The sequence below is a fragment of the Polyodon spathula genome, chromosome 10 (assembly GCF_017654505.1).
Source record: "Polyodon spathula isolate WHYD16114869_AA chromosome 10, ASM1765450v1, whole genome shotgun sequence".
Taxonomy (NCBI): Eukaryota; Metazoa; Chordata; class Actinopteri; order Acipenseriformes; family Polyodontidae; genus Polyodon; species Polyodon spathula.
In genome coordinates this window covers 2,764,285-2,784,833 of record NC_054543.1, presented here as the reverse complement: position 1 = coordinate 2,784,833, position 20,549 = coordinate 2,764,285, and the positions used below count along the sequence as shown (strand labels likewise).

Here is a 20,549-nt window from a genome sequence, read left to right as displayed (position 1 = left end):
CATCCATCCACCTGAAAATCTATTTTTTATTAACACATTACTGCTCTGGAAGTCTATTTCTGCCTCCTTTCAAATCTATCTTTTAGCAGAGACATTTACTTTGAAATCTGCAACATTCTTTCAAAGAAAAGTGTGTTATTTCGACAAAATACGTTACAATCAAGTCTGACTTAACCTTACTACCTAATGAACACAACCGAGTTAATCTGTATTTATTTATTTCTTTATTCAATTATGTATAAACAAATAAATATGTCATATAATTGATATCGCCAGTTTTGTATACACACATATACTTCTCCCTCTAGTGGAAAAGCTAAAAAAGGTTAGTGTACGAGTTGCTGTCCCGTATCAATAGATTTTTTACACAACATGGAAGAAGCCTATACTTTATTCAAATAAGTTACATGCTTACCCTACATTTTACAGAATATTCAAGGGTTAGAGGATGCAAATCCAATCCATAAAATATAAGAAACATTTCCACCTTTTTCTTACACCTTTATGTGAATGTTACTAGCTATTTCTTGGTTTCCCAAAAGCGATTGGTTACTATTGTAAACTTACTGATAACATCTTCACAGCTGGCCTCAAGCAAAACCTTTTTATCCTGGAAAGAGTATAAAAAAGGCATTAGCCATGAACCAGTAACCAGTAACATTCCTAAGTGGACCAAAACTGTCTATATTGATATAAGTCTATATTTATTTTAACATGCATTTGATTTTTAACATGCACCATAGTACATATTTTAATGTAGGCTATTTCCATAAAGTCCCATATTTTTTGTCAGTTCGAATTACATTGCCTTAACAAAAATGCTACTTCACTATCTGATTATTTAACAAGTTCATCAAACCCAGGCATTCTTTCAATTCACACGAGAATTCAATGAATCAGCCAGTGGCCACTGTCTTCATTCATCACAGATAAGGTGCTTTATCGGGAGTGACTGAGAAATGAAAGACTGCACACAGTCATGCAATAACATCGTTGCCTTTGTAGTTACAGCAGATATACTCCCTATCTCTCCTGTACACTGCTGTAGTCTTGCTAAGCTTTTACAGCAACATACTCTTAACCTTCCAGAGACATAGTGACATTGTCAAACAGGTGGCTATATCTATCTATCTATCTATCTATCTCAGCCTGGTTTCATCGATTCATAGCCATACCCTTGATTGGGAACATATGTTTTATATTCTTTTGGCATGTTTACATTCCCTTACATGAAATTCTTTAGCGCCATAATTGACAGCACCACAGCTGAACTGACGCATTTTCAAGACAAAGCTGTCTCCAAGCTGATCTCCAGAAAGACATAAACAAAGGCCCAACTCCACAGCCTCTCATCCATCAGTCCTTGCTCCACTATGACATTTACATGAAAACATGTCCATGTAGAAAAACTGTTACACCTACAGGAAACTACATTCCACAATCATTTGTATTTGCTTTATAAATAAACAGTAGAAACTGCCAGTAAAGAGCACTGACAAAAAAGGAATGAAAACTGAAAACACTGATTTAAGAAAATAAATCTCCTTTTGGTCATAGTACAAACATGATGTGAATATAAATATATGGGCACATTTCACATTTAGGGAGCTAGGTAAGCAGAACTTAAAAGCAAAAAATATCTATATAAATAATATAAATATTATGAACTGATATCAAAACATGTTTTTAATGAGCTTTTACTGCCCTTCAGATGTTTATTTTTTTATTTTTATGTTTTGGCTTGTGAATTAAAAATAGCAATAGCAAACCACTGTAATATCAATGCAAACAAACCCATTCTGTTCTGCTTGTTGTTGTTGTTGTTTTTGTGGAAAATTCCTGTCTAAAACTAGCACCCTTAAGACCACTAAGCGTCATTCTAGAAAAAAACTAAGCTGCAAAACATTGTCATTTGCAACATGTGACAAAGCGCAAGCAGTGATTTAATGACTGTTTAATTGCTCTGTTGCACTGTTGCCTTTCAATCTCTAGGGACATTTTAATTTAGCTCAGATTCATTTAGTGATCCCTTTTATATAACGGGAGCTCGTTTCTCTGTCTATACTTCACCAGCAGCACCAGCCCCGGCTTCACCTTAATCCCAGCCGCTTTTAACGTAATGAGATTTGCTTACAAGAGGATACTGCCATCGATGCAGGCTTAATCCACCCCGAGAGGAAAGGAGAAAAGAAGATGCAATCATCGACTACAACCTCTGTCACCGAAGAGCATATGAAACCACATTCAGGGGCCACCCTTAGGAGAATGCAAAGCGCCCTGAGACATCTACTGCTGGAAACTGACACAAACTTCAATACAGCAAAACATAAATGAATCAGTCTCTGTCTTTCATGTGTGGGTGGAAAATACTAAGTGCTGCGGACCGCAATCCCATCTCAATGGAATGGATTCCAGCAACAGAAGCTGGATCCTAAGATTTAACAGATAGCACCATGATAAGCATAATACATATAATAATGTTCAAGGCCACTGGTTCAAATCCATGTATTCCTTTTTATGTTTGTGTTTGCCTGTGCTTCCTTAAAACAGGCAACTAGCTGAATCTGGTGACTGATATTATCTTAGTCTAAACAAAGCATTGAAAATGGCAATTTAGTCAGAGTAAGTTTGTTTCAGATTGTAGCCAACATTGGACCTTTTCCCCACTGTACTGTAAAATAGGCCTGGCTAATTTAATTTAGATTTTACTCCTAAATCACATAGCAAGACCCTTTACCAGTGAAATATAACTTAACCAAAGGCATTTTCAACACAAATGAAAATGGGAAAGGGGAAATCTACAGTGAAAGGAATGCTACCGAGCATAGCAGAGCTAAAGCAAAACGACAGGAGGACCAGAACTAAGATTGCATTAGGCAAATCAGTACGGTAATACAGTCACATTGTACCAAGCAAGGCTTATAGAGCTTTGATGCAAATAGGAAGAGAAGGCTGAGCTGGGGGTTGTTTATGGGAGATCATTACAGGTGCATGAAAGAGTAGATCAGGTTTGGCAGCATGGTCTGAAACAAACCGACAGGCATTAGCTCTGATTAGAATGAAGCAAACATGGCAAAACAACTGCATGACGTAACATGCACATGAAAATATATTGCAGTAATATTCAATGGAATTTTGGAACCTACCAGTGTGTGGTGTTTAACCTGATTTACACTACAGCAGGACTTGTCACAAAATGACATACTACTTGAAGTTGTAATGAAGATGCACCTCCAACATTCGTAATCAGGTTTGCTAACTCTGCAAATAAGCTAGATAGAAAGCAACCCTCTTTTTTACTTCAAAACAGTGCAATGGTAGGAAAGGCTAAACCAACATAAAACATGCATGCACCAACTTGAAAACGCTGTTACTGTCATCAGTATAACAATGGCATTATACTACTACTGTATACCAGCAGCTGTAATACTTTATTCTATAATTACAATACAGTAAAACTGCAGTCTAACTGCAGTGACTGCTTTCAATTGCATGCACATTAACTGCAGTTATAGTCCATCAAAGTCAGGGCAGGGTCTCTTTGGAAAACATTCACACACTGTACTGTATAAATGTTAAAGCACTATGGCAAACTGGTGACCCAGGAATCTGTTGAATAACAGTACCAATCACTTTTAAGCCTGCATGTTTGTAATAATTAGATGTGGCTGTAACTGGCTGAGGTATTGATTAAACCAGAGCTGTATCTGCTATCAAAACACTTACACTATGCATATATTTACTGTTAGCAGCTATAGAAACAGCCTAACAGAGAGAAAGAGAGTAACAGTGTAGCACCCTTACCCTGCCTGTCATACATGCTGCAGCACTCTATGTATTTCCCTCATATTTTATTAGATGAACATTTGAGTTGTTTTGCAATGTTGCAAGCATTCATCTATATTTTCTAATAGCCATTCTAGAAACAAAACACTGTGTGTTGCCACTTCAGCCTGCAAGGGCAGCGACCTTTAGATAGTTAAACTCAGCACCTCATGAGTTGCACACAACATATCCCTCGAGAGATATGGGAGAAGCCACTGGCACAGCTTGAAATGAGGTTAAGTGAAGCTATGTACAGACATGTGACTCTTACTACATTACTGAAAGAGACTACAACAATGCTTCCCTCGACAGAGGTGGGATTCTGTGATTAAATCCCTGTGACAGTTTTATTCTTGAAATTCCCTGGCAGAAATTCCCAATCATATGCAACTCACACACACACAAACATACACCTACAGTGCAGTTTATTTTATGATATCCGATCCTGGTAAACACTAAGGGGTAGATGTACTGAAGTGTTGTGCCTGTCACAACAGTCGCAAACCAGTTGCAAACGAGTCTGAAGTCTAGGGTGAAATGTGTTAAACAAGCACAGTGCTGATAGCGACTTTTTAGGGAATGCTTTGTGGCAGCAGTTTTTCTTTGTACTTCAACCTTAGATGAATATGTAATTATGGGTGTTCCTGCATAAATTCGCAAAAAGGGGCAGAGGCAGTGCAAACGGTGATTCACAGACATTACAATGAGATGTACTAAAGCTGCCGAAAATTGCGACACTTACAATTGCATCAATTTGTTCAGAACTTTTGAAAGCACATTTTTCTCTTGTGTGCCAGCTGTGTTCAATGCATTTTTGCATACCTCATTTTCACTAAAGTCAGGGTGTACTTACAAGCCTTGAAACCAAATTCCTATATTTCTGGTTTTCTCAGCGTGTTGGGAGCAATAGACTGCACACATGTGCCACTAACCCCTCCAGCTCATTCTGAGCATCTGCATAGGACCATGATCTATTGTGTGTTAAATATCTAGGCTATTATCTATGTATATGTTATTTTGATTCTTTAGATCCCTTTCATGTATAGACGTTATCCTTCGGGCACTCTCTGCTGCAGCAAACCACAACTCAACTGACGCTATTTATTTGAACAATGTATGCTAGAGATCTCGCTAAGAAGAAGCAACAAATATTTAAATTAGTATATTGCGGCTCTTATCATTAACATCTTTCTCTAAGTATATACAACAAAATGTATACTTTGTGAATTGTCGCAACGAAAATGCAAATTGCGGTATGTTTGGGCTGCGACTGGCCCATCTTAGTACATCTACCCCAAGGGTTACACAGCTGAAGAGAAGATACCCTTATACAAGTTTTAAATAGTAAAAGCATAGCAAACTGTGATAAAACATAGATAAAGAATGGTCAAGCATAGAGTACGGAAGCGTTGTAAAGAACTATGAGGTATAGTAAACCATATTAATAAACATGACAAAACAATCAAACTAAGGAAAATGCATAGTATAACCATGGGCATTGTAAAAATGGCAGACAAAAATACTGTGGTAAACTTGCATAAGGATACATACAGCCTCTTGCTATATGGCAGGCTAAACCAAGGTGAGCCTCGATAAATTGTTATTAAACAAAGCAAAATGATTTTATCAAAGCCTTTCTTTTTGTGACATTTTGTGACAAGTTTAGTTTATTTCTCTAGTACATTTAAAAGGCTACTAATTGCCCAGTGTATTGCATGTGACACAATACAACAGTTTTACTGCCAGGTATATACAGTTAAGTGCACAGTATTATGTATATAATATATATTCCATTTCAACCATAGGTCTCAATGGTCGCAGGCCAAGGAAAAAGCCACTTTTAGGAAAACATCACAAGGGCAATTGCTTAAAGTTTGCAAAACCACATTTGAATGATGTGAGTTCTGGTCAAAGGTTTTGTGGAGTGATTAAACAAAAGTCAAGCTATTTGGTCAGGCTAATAGTTGTTACGTTTGGAGAAAGGCTGGTGAGGTGTACAAAGAAAAGAACACCATACCTACTGTCGAGCATGGAGGTGGTAATATCTTTCTATGGGGCTGTTTCTCCTCTAATGGCACAGGATATTTAGTTACAATACATGGTAAACTGGATTACCCAGCATACCAAAAGATACTGACCAATCACCTGAAACCCTCTGCTACAAAACTTAGTTTAAAGCACAACTGGACATTCCAACACGACAACAATCCAACGCACACATCAAAATCTACTTCGGAATGGCTAAAGAAGAATAAAATCAAGGTTCTGGAATGGCCTAGTCAAAGTCTCAATCTAAATCCGATAGAGAATCTTTGGTATGAGTTGAAGAAGGCTGTACGCAAGAGAAATCCTTGGAATTTGAATGAATTAGAACAATGCTGCATTGACCAATGGTCAAAAATCAGAAAGAATCATGCAAAAGCTCATTGACAAATATCCTAATCATTTAAAAGATGTTATTATTGCTGAAGGGCTACTGTCTAATTGTATATTCCTGTGCTGAATCCTTTCATATGTTCTTACTGTTTATATCAAACATAATTGCTAGCCAGGACAGAAGAAGGGATGTTTAAGTGCAGCTCTCTTAAAATTGGATACTGCGGTATATGGTTCCAATTTTCTGCCTTAAACGTGGAACTTGCAAAATCCGATGCGATTATCTTTGGTCATTTCAAGTTGAAGAAGCATGCATTGTATTTAGCTTCTTGCTGAAGAATTAAGGAAAGCTGAAACACTCCAAAACAATGCCAACAATATGCACTGCATTTCCCTGAGATTACTGAGAGGCACTGCCTCCATAATGAGAGGCACTGCCTCCATATTATCATAGCCAGCATTCCCTGTGTAGATTACTGAGAGGCACTGCCTCATATCGTCATCAAGCCAGCATTCCCTGTGTAAAGAGATCACTGCCTCCAAATCAGCCAGCATTGACTGTGTAATACTGAGAGGCACTGCCTCCATTTCAAAGCCAGCATTCCCTGTGTATTATTGCTGAGAGGCTACTGCCTCCATATCTTCATCATAGCCAGCATTCCCTGTGTAGATTACTGAGAGGCACTGCCTCCATATCGTCATGCCAGCATTCCCTGTGGATTACTGAGAGGCACTGCCTCCATATCGTCATATTCCCTGTGCTGAGAGGCACTGCCTCATATGTCATCTTACTGTTTAAGATCAAACATAATTGCTAGCCAGGACAGAAGAAGGGATGTTTAAGTGCAGCTTCCCTTAAAATTGGATGGCTGCCTCCATATGGTTCCAATTTTCTGCCTTAAACGTGGAACTTACGTGGAACTTGCAAATCATCATAATGCCATTATTCCCTGTGTAGATTACTGAGAGTCATTTGTGTAGATTACAGAGGCACATCGAGAAGCATGCCGTGTATTTAGCTTCTTGCCAAAGCAGGTTGCTAAGGAAAGCTTCAGTACTTTTTCCCAGCTTAACCCTGTGTAGATTACCAAGAGGCACTGCCTTCATATCGCATCAAGCCAGCATTCCCTGTGTAGATTACTGAGAGGCACTGCCTCCATATCGTCATCACAGCCAGCATTCCCTGTGTAGATTACTGAGAGGCACTGCCTCCATATCGTCATCACAGCCAGCATTCCCTGTGTAGATTACTGAGAGGCACTGCCTCCATATCGTCATCACAGCCAGCATTCCCTGTGTAGATTACTGAGAGGCACTGCCTTCATATCATCATCACAGCCAGCATTCCCTGTGTAGATTACTGAGAGGCACTGCCTCCATATCGTCATCATAGCCAGCATTCCCTGTGTAGATTACTGAGAGGCACTGCCTCCATATCGTCATCACAGCCAGCATTCCCTGTGTAGATTACTGAGAGGCACTGCCTCCATATCGTCATCACAGCCAGCATTCCCTGTGTAGATTACTGAGAGGCACTGCCTCCATATCGTCATCACAGCCAGCATTCCCTGTGTAGATTACTGAGAGGCACTGCCTCCATATCGTCATCACAGCCAGCATTCCCTGTGTAGATTACTGAGAGGCACTGCCTCCATATCGTCATCACAGCCAGCATTCCCTGTGTAGATTACTGAGAGGCACTGCCTCCATATCGTCATCACAGCCAGCATTCCCTGTGTAGATTACTGAGAGGCACTGCCTCCATATCGTCATCACAGCCAGCATTCCCTGTGTAGATTACTGAGAGGCACTGCCTCCATATCGTCATCACAGCCAGCATTCCCTGTGTAGATTACTGAGAGGCACTGCCTCCATATCGTCATCACAGCCAGCATTCCCTGTGTAGATTACTGAGAGGCACTGCCTCCATATCGTCATCACAGCCAGCATTCCCTGTGTAGATTACTGAGAGGCACTGCCTTCATATCATCATCACAGCCAGCATTCCCTGTGTAGATTACTGAGAGGCACTGCCTCCATATTGTCATCATAGCCAGCATTCCCTGTGTAAATTACGGAGAGGCACTGCCTCCATATCGTCATCACAGCCAGCATTCCCTGTGCAGATTACTGAGAGGCACTGCCTCCATATCGTCATCACAGCCAGCATTCCCTGTGTAGATTACTGAGAGGCACTGCCTCCATATCGTCATCACAGCCAGCATTCCCTGTGTAGATTACTGAGAGTTTCTCATTAAGAAGTCCTATCTGTGTAAAAGACCATATCTTAGTGTTTGTGATCAAAGCAAATTCAATTATTTCCATGAGTTACAACTAAATGTAAGGCCTGACCTGGCTTTGCTTTGCCCTGAACGCAGCAGTTTACACTGTACACACAGCACCCTATTTTTGCTTTGTTATGAGCAAACACATTTTTTCCCGTGCTCATCTGTCAGTGTAGCTACTGCTTCCAAGTTTTTCGGACAGATTGGGATTCTCGACAACTGTGACACAAAAAAAGCAAGCAGTTTTTTTTAAAGCATTCAGCACTATGTATAGTAAATGTCACAGTATCCATGCAATTATCTACCCTCTTACTGCAATATAAAGGAGATTACTTCAGATAATTTTGTTATCAACTTCAGCATCCTATTGTTGTCACCAATTTCATAATAAAACAACCCCCTTAAATGTAATTGCATTTGCAAGCTATATGTAAATCAAATTAAATTAGAATAAATAAACAAATAAAGAGGGTTATTAAAACCCTGTGTTCCCATAGTTGTGATCTATTGTCTGTCCTACTTACCAAGCAGCTGCACCCCTCGAGTCAGCCCATATACATCTATTAGCGCCCAGAGTGGATCGGTGGTCCGGACTCCGCTGAAGAAGAGCATGGGACTGGAGTCGTTGACCCGGTAGAAAACCCGGCCCTTCTTGTCCACCCAGAAGGCAATGACATTGCCCTCGTTGGCAAACTCCTCAGGCAGGGCCTTGGCCCAGAAGCCACTCTGGGACACCAGGTCTGGGCAGGCGTACTTAGGAAGAGTGCCCGGGTTAATCCGAGATGGGTCCTTGGCAGTGAATCCCAGTCGCAAAGCCCCGCTCCAGCAGCATTGCTTCTTGGTGATCTGCGAGAAGGTAAAGACAAAAGCATGCGTAACAGAACAGGGCTGTTCATGGAAGCTGTACTTTTAGCACCCGCTCAGTGTCTTGTGGTTCAGATCATTTCTCTGCAACCACAGAAATCATATGGAAAGTATTACTTTTGTGAATTGTGGCTATTTCATAGCCAAGAAACTGAAACACTGCATCAACATGATTTTTTTTTATTTATTTTTTTATCTTGAAGTACTTTAAAAATACCAGGGTTCTGTTTCCACTTTCATATGGATTATTTTGTATAATTCATTGGCTCCACTGTTTGGAAGCTTTCGTTTTATTGCAATGTCACCTGCAGCAGGAGCCTATGTGTCCTCACTATGCACAACAGACAGGTACACAGACAATAGGATTTTACAGGTATGATTGTTGTTAATGAAACCTTGACATACCTTGAGTCTGACCTGCTCATAAAGCACCACGGGCCGGTTGCTGAAGGTGATGGCATTACAGAAGCTTGCCTGCCTCTTGACAGTCTTCAGGGACAGGTCCATGGTGATCTGCGAGCCCTTGGCGTTGGGGTGGAAGAGCAGAGGGCTGACAGGGAACCCCCCGCGCTGCTGGACCGGTGGGCAGCGCTTGGGCTTGTGATGACATCGGTGCGAGGTGGCTGGGAATGACCCACCAAGGGAATCTGGAAGGAAACGGAGGAGCAGATTGTTGCATCAAAAGCTAGAATCAGGCCTTTTTGGAGAGCTTAAATCCAAGTCTTCCTAATTTAAGTCCAAGTTGGTGTTCTGTTGAATTAACTGAACACAGTGGATGGTTAATTTCCTGCCCATTACCATTCCAGCAAGTTATGAAAGAACCTTCAAATGTATAGTTTAGTATGGAGCAAACTTAACTAACATGAACCTGACCTGACCTTCTGGTGACAGGAAAATGTACAGCATTTAGACGAAAAGCTATATGGGGAAGTTTTAAGCAACATAAGTCAAATTAATTCATAAAAAGGTAAGGTGACCTTGACTTGGACAGGCCTGAGACAAGTGAGTTAAAAAAAAAAAGCAAGTTTCAGTGTATTACTGCCCCAATGTCCTAAGATAAAATACCCCAATTGATCTTTCAGTGTTTTACAGCTGGATGGAAGAGGGATGGAGACACAAAGTGTCCAACTTTCACATCATTCATAAGGACTTGCTGGGGCTTTCCATTCTTTTTCAGCATCTCTGAGTTTAAAGTTAAAGCAAAACACAGACAATGAATAACCGCCAAGACTCAAATCTGGAAAGTGCTTATCCTCCTGCCGCTCTCATCTGCTCTCAACAGGCATGGCTCTAAATGGGTGAGTAAAGGGGCAAGTGTAAGCTACAGTACAGTATAGGGAGTGTAATAGGTGGCTGCAATTATTTGTTCAGCAATGTTTGAAGTAGTGAGATCTTCAATGCTTCCCTAACCATGGGTACAAGTGCTGTTCTTCTACTCTGCTCTCCTCGACATAAAAGTTTCTGCCTTCAAGTTAGACAGTAGTCATATACATTTCTAACAACCACATATATCCAAGGTGTTTTATTTTGATTATTTTTCATATTAAAACTAAAGCTAAATGTATGACAATGGAATTATAGCCAGAACTCTCTTAAGAGGAATTATGTTCTATTATACAGTGGAAAAAAAAAAAAACTTATGGTTGTTATAAAAGCTAGCTTTCTGGCATTACAGATGTTAAAAATAGCCAAACATGTACAATGCCAAATTCCTTTTATAGAGTTCAATCACTAGCTGAAATCTATCCAAGAATCAGATGTTTGTCTGTCTGCTCTGACAATCAGCAGTGCAACATTCTCAATGATTTCAGAGTAAGAACACAGGGATACTGCATAGTCGGGTCTCAGATGCTAAGAGAATAGAGCAGAAAGCTTTGCCTTAATAGCTTAGCACTGGAGGAATGCCCTCAGACTGTTTAATGAACAGAAGTAACTTATTGTAACTGTTTGACTGACTTTGGTATCAGAGAATTGGTGATGTGAACAGAACAGAATAATCACATGGCTCTCTCAGAAAGGCTGGCAACTGAGTTAATATTTATTCTGAAACCATGTTCACTGCTGATGTTTTCAACCTGCACACATACTTGTTACTTTTAATTATCTTCATCCCAGAATTTGAACAATACATGTATCAGAGAGTATTATTAATGTGCCAAGATTTACATATCTCAAAAGTAAGTGGTTCCATAATTTTACAGCATATCTGGAAAAAAACAAAACAAAGAAAACAAAACATTACAGTGTAACTAATTTTATGCTTAAATGTACCAGGAAGCTCAAAACCATGGGTAATAATAATAATAAACTAGGGACCTTCCATTCATTAAATAGATTTTACACCAGATCCTTCCGGTTCTGTGCCAGCTTGTTATTTTATATCTGACTGCACAGCCAAAGAGCCAGGCTTCTGCTTGCTGCTCTGAACGTCTGTATGGTTGAGCAGTGGGGGAGGGGAGGCCTGACACTCACTCCCTTCCTGAGGTCTAACTGAGGCCTGCACTGGCACATTAACCACAGAGGATGAGTAGGCCATGCTGCGAGTGCTTCTCCTTTAAACCAGAGTTTAAACAGTGGCGTCAAGAGCCGCTGGCGGTCATTGCGATCCAATCACTTCACTTTGGTGGAAATGATAAAAACTTTCCTAATAGCTTGTGTCTAGCAATTTGTCAATCAAGCTCCCGGCTGTCAGTGAGATTAGCATGCACAATTTGTGCCTTCTCATTGGTTAATGCAAGTAGCCACTGATGTGCCACCACTGGCTATGCTTCCCAAACGTGGTATATAAAAAGAAGGGTTACACTCCCAGCCCCATAGCTCTGTTCCCAAGCTCCGAGGCCAGGTGCTGACTTGGTGAGTCCCTGTAGCCTTTCCCATCCCTCCTTTTAAAATGTCAGCTAATAGTTTTCTGCTCGCAGCCTTTTTTTTTAGACTCCTTTTTCATAGAAACTCTCCAAACCACATTTTTTCTGACCTGTTTGAGAGTCGCTCACGCATTTCTCTTTAATTCATATGTTTCATTTGAAAAGCTAGCATATTATGGGTGTACAGTAAGTGAAAGGTCTCGCTGCTAAGATGTGGATTTTATCTGTCCAAATTGGATGAATTTACAAGTCTGGAAAACAGACATTCAAAACCAGAAAATGAGCATACAAACGTAACAGCCCTTCAGGACAGATAGCATGTTTTAAAAAGAATACAGACAGTGAAATAGAGAGATAGTACTTGCATTTTAAACACACTTTCCTCATCTCACCTAGGACAATAAAGAAAATCTGTATTGGCCTAATAAGAACCTTTATTACCAGTACTACAGTATACAATATCAGTCATGATGCATCAAGGTACAGTGAAATTAGTTCAGAAACCCGCAGGTAAGGCTTCAGCCTGGTAGTATACGTTTTGGGATTCCAGACAACAACAGATCCTGTACGAGTAAAGAACTGACTATGTCTGTGCAAGTCTATCTCCCTAAGGTGTAACTATGAGCAGCCTCAGCAGTTAGAGCTAAGAGGATCAAGCTCTGTGAGGGCTTGGGTTCATATCTTATCTCAGTCATTGTGTGACCTTGAGCAACTTATAGCACAGATACAAATAGTGGGAAACGAGCAGGACCCCATTGGAAATTAGATATTAGGGAACTAAGACATAGGCTTTATGCTTTACAAACCTATGTACGGTTTTGTCTTAGTTGGGCAGTTCCAAGGTTATCTACAATAAGGAAATTAATAAAATAATCGGCCAGTTTGATAATTATATGAAATGTGTGCAATTTGCATATTACCTCTGTGCTGTTACCAAAACAAACCTTTCTTAACATAAAGACAAGTGCCCAGGGATAATATCGGTGTTTTTTTTTTCATGATTGTAATGAAACATATACAATAGTAGCAGTAAAAAGAACAGCTTTGGGTTTTTATCTCCAAACAACAAACTAGCTAAGCAGCTGCCATTTATCAAGATGAAGGAGGTGGCCTGTGGTGGCAGGGAACCACACACACATTAGGCTTACAGATGCCTCGCACAGTACTGCTTAGGCAACTTAGCAAACAACTATAACCATAACTGATATGCTTAGAATTTACAGTGGAAACGTGTTGCAATCCCAACATTAAGACTGATAACACCCCATCCAGCAGGCAAGTGGTGACCCACCCATTCATTATCAGCCCCTTGGCTGTGCACATTTTATTACCCGCATATCCTCTTTTACTTTTTTATTACCCACATTTCTTTAAGCTGGAGCTAAACACATTATATTTGCTTATCAGTATCAAGCATATGTTTAGCATGGCACACTGCAGTCCAGCTGCTATACTCCTCTTTATTCTTGTATTTTTATACCAGTATGACTCTCCTATTCAAGGATATGTAATGTTTACAGTCACACACCTTCACACAGGACAGCATAGCAACAAAATCCGCATAGGATGAATCAAGCTTTGCGACAAAGAAAGCTCCCATACCTTCCAGAAGACCCTTTTCATTCCACCACACATAGATGTCAATTGTATTCTACTTTTCTGCACACAAACTTATTTTTCAAGGTATCTGACAAGGCCACCCATGTATTTCAGTTTTCATAATGAAGTGCTCATCTGTTGTTAATCATTTTAAACATCGTTCTGCTCATAATTTGTCTACGGTTAGTCCAACATTAATAATCAATCTTTAAGACTGAATACATGTTGTGTCACATTCTGGCAGAGCTCCCCATCGTTTCTGATGTGCCATTTTCCATCCTATCTTTTTCATTTTTCTTCTATTATTATTTTCCTGATGTGAACATTATGCAAGATCAATGACAGAGGAGCCTGGATTAATGAAGAGATCTTGATTTATAGCAAATTAATTGAGAGTGAAAACACACATTCCCTTGCATTTTAAAGTATGAGAACTTCTACCACTGCGCTAATGACTGTTAACAGCAAGCATCCATTCATTAAGGAGTTTTTGTCTAACTTGGGACCCTATGTATATTTTCCACAATTCAAAAGTTCTGAAGAAGCTGCTTATTGTAACTGCCAACTATGTAAAATGGTGTATCAACACATGCAGTGAATCCAATGAAAATTACATAAATTCTGGAACGAGAATGTCATTGGGCTCCCTTATCTACATATTAATCATTTTGGAGTCTCCCCCTTATTGAGTGTGACATTATTAAATAACTACATACAACAGAAATACACTGGACAGAGGACTGCATTTTGCATGGCCAGATTTCAACCCAAAATACTTACAGGAAAACTGTTAACATCATTGTGTGTTGAGTTGCGATTACTCTTTGAATATCTGGTGCCAACATTTTGCCACCCGACCTCTAAATGATATGGAATGTTTAGCTACTATATTAAGTGGCGTGGGATTCCGGAATGGAACCCTACAACATCATTAGAACGTTAATGTAACCTCCCTTCTCTACCAACCCAACCAAGAGCATGGGAGAACCCCAATCTTTGTCCAGGGTCCTGAAAGAGCATCAACCTCAAAAGCTGCTGAATTCATTTGTTTGTTTGTTTTACTTAGTTTTGCATCAAAAGACTATGTTTAAAAAGGTCTGCAAATGTTATAAAGGCTGTGGAACTGAAGAAAACCTTTTGGCAGCTGGCAGATATAAGTTCCTTCAATCAAAATTGATGCTGGAAAATGAGCCTTACATTTAGTTTTTAAAATGTGCCTTAAAGTTTGCTAATGTTTCATGGGCTTATACCAATAGTTTTATAAGCAATGACCCTTTGAACTAGTGAAATGGAGCATTACAGGACAGGTTCTGATCTTATTTCCAGCAATATCATGGATCACTCCAAGTTAATGGTATTGCACATGTGTGTAAAAAATAGCAGTTTCTAAACATGTGTAAACAATTATAATTCTAATTGTTTACATTGTTTTATTTGAAGTCTTCAATCTTTTTCAGGATATGTTTATCATGACTTACTAATGGGAATTTTCTTCATTTTTTCTTTGCAGTTTGTTATCATCGGGGCATATACAAAACAAAACAAACTGTAACAACTATATATAAGTACAACTATGTGTATTAATCTAAAATTCATTACGAATGTGTATACCACGTTCCATTGCAATTTAATGAGCAGTCAGTAAACACATTAATTCTCAATGGACATAATATATTATTGTACCACAGACAACACTTTTAATGACATTGAGACAGCTGGTTTCCAAGATATAGCCTTTGTTGATCCAAAGATAACTTGTGAATGAAAGTAAATCACTGTGACCTACACTGTCATGCATAAGAACTTTCATTACAACTGGATGAGCACGTCTGTCATCTAGGATATGCATCTCTGCATGCGTAATAATGACCACTGGCAAATAATAGGCATGGTAATCATTAGGCAAATGTGTTTCCATTCAGTAAAAAGAGAGAAAATAAAAGTCTTTACAACTGCTCACATTGCCTGGTACCGATTCCAATGCAGATACTTCCAATTCGCCACTAGGAGTGCCTTTGAGCCAAGGACTTAATTACATTTCAGTACTTCTTGAAAAATAGTATGGAAATATAATTGTATTGGCACAGTAAATTACTACACGACTTACAAATGAAAAAAAAAAAGATGAGTTTTTACAAATCGGAATATGATTTTAATTAAATTAAATCCAATTGCACGTTGCTATTATACTATTTTAAGAATGTATTTTACAAGGTCGCTTCCCATGTGATATGCATGCATTTTAATGTTTGTATGTTAATGTTTAGCTGCTATAAACAGTACCGTTAAACTGGAGCGCCCTTAACAAAACACTTTCATTGTGTGAATTAGCATATCACACAGATAGCACATACAATATGCAGCTAAAAAAGAAACAAATAGCCACTTTGTCGTGTATAGATGTGTAATGATAATTAAATTAAACATGCGGTACTTTATTGATAAAATGTTATATTTTCACAATCAAGTACGAGCGTGTGCATTTCATATGAAAACAGGGTTTCAATTCCTGTCAATTTTATGACAGTAAAATAAAGTTAAAATTCAGTACAATAAAGAATGAAATCGACAATAACAACCTTCAAAACCAGTGCAGCCGCATAGAGGATCCTCAAAATCTCACAATAAGCGCACAGCAAGTGAAAGGTTAGAGTCACATCCAAGCTCCTGATAGGAGGGTAGGATTGAAGAGAAATAAACGTTGGATGAAGAGTAGATGTAAAACCAAAGCAGTTATCATGTTCACTATATATAGAATGTGACAGATAGGCAGTTGCATAGTTAAACGACATGCACAATTACACGTGTTGTACTACTTGACATAAATCATACGAGATACTGTACTTTACAGATCGCGGATTACACTTCATTATGCTCACAGGCATGTACTATGTTGGGAGTTTGCTATAAATGAAGCAGAGCGCATGGGCGGGTACGGACTAAAGTGATGATGTAATGCTTTTAGGCTGCTTACGAAAGTGAACGATGCAGGTACAGGGTTAAAATATTCACGTGCAATTCAATATGTGTCGGATTACAGGCCAGTGCAAACTGACACGTCTGTAGGACGCTAGGAGTTTAGGATACCAGTCTGGAGAAGAAGCAAGACTGGTACAAAATGACGGCAGTTATTCTGTTCAACCAGTGGAGTGTGACAGGCGGACAGACTGGCAGACAGGCAGACAGCCGACCTGACACGATCAGCGTATAAAAACGCCGTTGTCTACATGACATGACTGTATGACATCATGCAACACCCCCGACGTCTCTGAACAAAAGGAAAGACTCTCCAAAATACAGAAACAAACAAACACGAACACGTATTAAAATATTGAAGCCGATTGTGTATGCAATAAAACACACGCAAGGAAAATTCGAGAGGGCTGCATAAGATTAGAAAACAAGTCACTCTGTATTCTATGTACAGTAAGGACGATGGAACGGAATGTCTTTATTTACCATTACTGCAACGCTGGACAATCTGAAATAATAGCTAAAGGTACGTTTTGGAAACCAATCATTCTTTCAACAACTGATGGTACAAATGCGCATCTGATTCATTCATCACTGCTGGCTTTTTGGCTCACATCTGTTTTGTGTGAAGGGTGTAAAGCATGAAGCCAAATCATTAGACAGCATTTACAGTACATTGTATTGACGGAATGGGACTATTCAATTGCCATAATAGTGAGCTATATTTGGAAAATGATACCATATTTCAATTAACAATCTAAATGTAATATATATATATATATATATATATATATATATATATATATATATATATATATATATATATATATATATATAAATGTAAATGTTTAAAATACATTTCATTATTATTATTATTTTTTTTATTGCCGCAGATGTAAATCTTGTTATTCGTGAAGGTACACACGCTACATTTTGGTCTATATGATATATCCTTACCGTACAAGGTATTTCGGGTTATTTGCCCTCCCATGGCACAGCAGTTCAAGGTGATTGCCTTTCCTGTCCACTGTTTTTCTCAATTTGCTATTGAGCAGCTTTGTGCACGGGCAACATTATAGTATCGCACGTTCTCGGCTTTCGGTTCTTTCTAAAAACCCACAAATACACACACACACACAGTGAGTCTGACAGCAGCCGTTTACTCTGTATTCACTCTCCGCCTTCACAGCCAGACGCTGCGAGACACCACCGACATAGAATAAAGGTGGAGCTAAATGCAGCTCTGTAACACCGTCAGTGCCACCACGCAGTTTAAGAATCCCAGTCACAGTGGCCCGTGGGTGTAGGGCAAGATTAAACAAACCTACTATCAGGTTTCACAGAAGTCATTTTAATACAGTTTGTTATCTTAATGCAAAGTTAGTTTTCTCATGACCCAGTCCATTAGCCTACTAACCGCGCGATATTCATGAAAGGATCTGGGTTGCGTCTGGTGCAACAGAACACGCTGATTATTATTATTTATTATTATTATTATTATTATTATTATTATTATTATTATTATAACACACACACACACACACACACACACACACACACACACACACACACACACACACACACACACACACACACACACACACCTGTATTTATCACGTTGTTCTCTAGCGCTCATCGGGAATGTGGTTGTTATGGAAATGCAAATAAAATCATTACTATTTCTGAAAGTTTACCTTTTGTTTGTTGCGATTTTAATTAATGGCATGCACATGTTATATTTAATTAATTTGTGTTTAAACGGTTGCAATGTTGCTGGTAACATTGCAGCAATGGTGTATCTTTAGAAAGCAGGGTATCACTTTACCACCTCGTCTTCATCATTTGGCACTCCCTCTATCGGTCACAACTAGTAACACACTGCAACCGCACTTGCTGACTGGCATGAGGGGTGAAGTTCAGGTCAGGTGGATTGGATTCAGTCTTCAAAAACTATTACAGTGTGTTGAGGGACGACGTCATGGTCTTGAACGTGGATATTCATGAAACATTTATCATCAATTTCAAAATCATCAACTACAGTATTTATTTTACAATGTAAAAGTAGATATGTGGAGCAATCCGGTCGTGAATGCTGCATCATCATACCTAGATTGTATAGCTACAAGTGAAACAAAGATGCTCATTACAAATCCCCACTTAGCAGTACTAAGGTCAGGACTGGATGGATTTAAGAGCTATCCAAATGATGAATATGAATGCTTTTAAATATGTACAGCTACAAATATTCTCAACACAATATCTAAAATGGTTTCCTTTCCTGTCCCACCAAATTTAGTAAAACTGGATACAATCACACAATCCGACAAATGTATTTATGAATGTATTTTCATACCCAGTCCCCTTACCTAAACCCCATTTCTACTGTATAATAATTGCTTTTTAGTTGCTGTGTCTCCATGCACACTCACTATCCTCCATCAAACAGACAAAGGCTGCTGCTGGGGCTTTGTTGCACATATTACCCCACTCCGATCCCTTGCTTTCTAAAGATATCATTGCCATCACTGCTGTATGGTTGTATTTGCATGCTGTGCTCAGGACAGGGCTACTGCTCCGATAACGACGGCTGTAAATGAGTGGAACAGAGCCAACATGCCAACTGCTTTTATGCTGCTATGTGGCAGTTGCTTTGTTTCATTTCCTTGTTTTTAAATGTACTTTTGAAAAACAAGCACTGGCAGCTGGCAGATACAGTTCTTACTTTTGGCACACTCCCTCACAGCCACTCAATTAGACTTTGCCTGTGTACAGACGAAATAAGCAACTGTGAAAAGCCCATAAGTTTAATGTTACCTGTGCACACTTAGCATGACAACCTGGCAGCTCTGGTCAACCCTCAGTGTTCTCCATGCCCACACAGGGCTCACCTGTTTGAGGTGGAGCACACCACAGTGGAAAGAGCTTGCCAGCTACGTTTGAATCCAGTGCAATTGACACTAGTTTGAATGCATGATGATGAAACAGACACAGCAATGTGTTTTTACTTTGATTTCACCTGCTGAGCCCCTGTGCAGAGCCATTCTTTGTCAGCCAGAATATTTGCGTTTTTCTAGTTATAAACAAAAACCACCATAGTCCCTATGGATGCTTTGTGATGCAACTATTGTATTGTAAAAAAAAAAACATTCCAGAATCCATTGATTGGGGGGTTTATAATGGTCTAAAATGGCCTAACCCTTAACCTAGCCTTAATCCAAAAACATATTTTTTTATATAGAATACACAAGTCCAGTGGGGCCATATTACAAAACGGTATGCTATCCGTAAAAGCAATATGAGTCAGCAATCTAAAGGCATGATCTCCTAGCCGAAAATTAGAAATCACACCTGGTGCAGTTTTGCCCCACGTTAATATTTGCAAGCATTTCACTGAGCAAAAAAAAACAAAAAACAAAAAAACGAAATCCCTGGAGTCCTGGCACACATGGTGAACACATTTTGAGTGCGCTACAGTCAATAATGTTGACTCCTTCCTAAAGCTGTGCAGCAGCTTTGTCACAGATTGAAGAAACGCCACAAGGAGCAGAGTCTTAACCTCCACTGACTCTGCACGAGAAGGGTGGGTCTGAGCTGGAGCGAAGCCAGACAGGTAGTATATGGGCCCTCCTTTCCTGAGTAGGATTCTAACTCTCTCTAGTGAAGCTCTGGTGGGGTGTTTAGGTGGGCTGGATAAACTGCGAGTTTTGTTGATGTGGAATGTAGAGATTAAAGGTGGATTGCGCACATCGAGATTCAGCATGGA

General features: G+C 39.4%; 1 protein-coding gene across 2 annotated transcripts in view; it reads right to left on the bottom strand.

The window, feature by feature from the left end:
* Positions 1-20,549, bottom strand: part of LOC121321718 (E3 ubiquitin-protein ligase NEURL1-like) — a 68,051-nt gene that overhangs the window by 24,375 nt on the left and 23,127 nt on the right. Inside the window, exons 1-3 of one of the 2 annotated variants that reach the window (XM_041260801.1) lie at positions 17,744-18,247; positions 9,756-9,997; positions 9,011-9,332 (exon numbers count right to left, since the gene is read on the bottom strand). In XM_041260801.1, the coding sequence (XP_041116735.1) occupies positions 9,011-9,332; positions 9,756-9,997; positions 17,744-17,777 (598 nt within the window). In that variant the 5' untranslated portion in view covers positions 17,778-18,247. Of the gene's footprint in view, positions 1-9,010; positions 9,333-9,755; positions 9,998-17,743; positions 18,248-20,549 lie in introns of those variants that run through there. The other variant, XM_041260800.1, reaches the window with a different exon arrangement.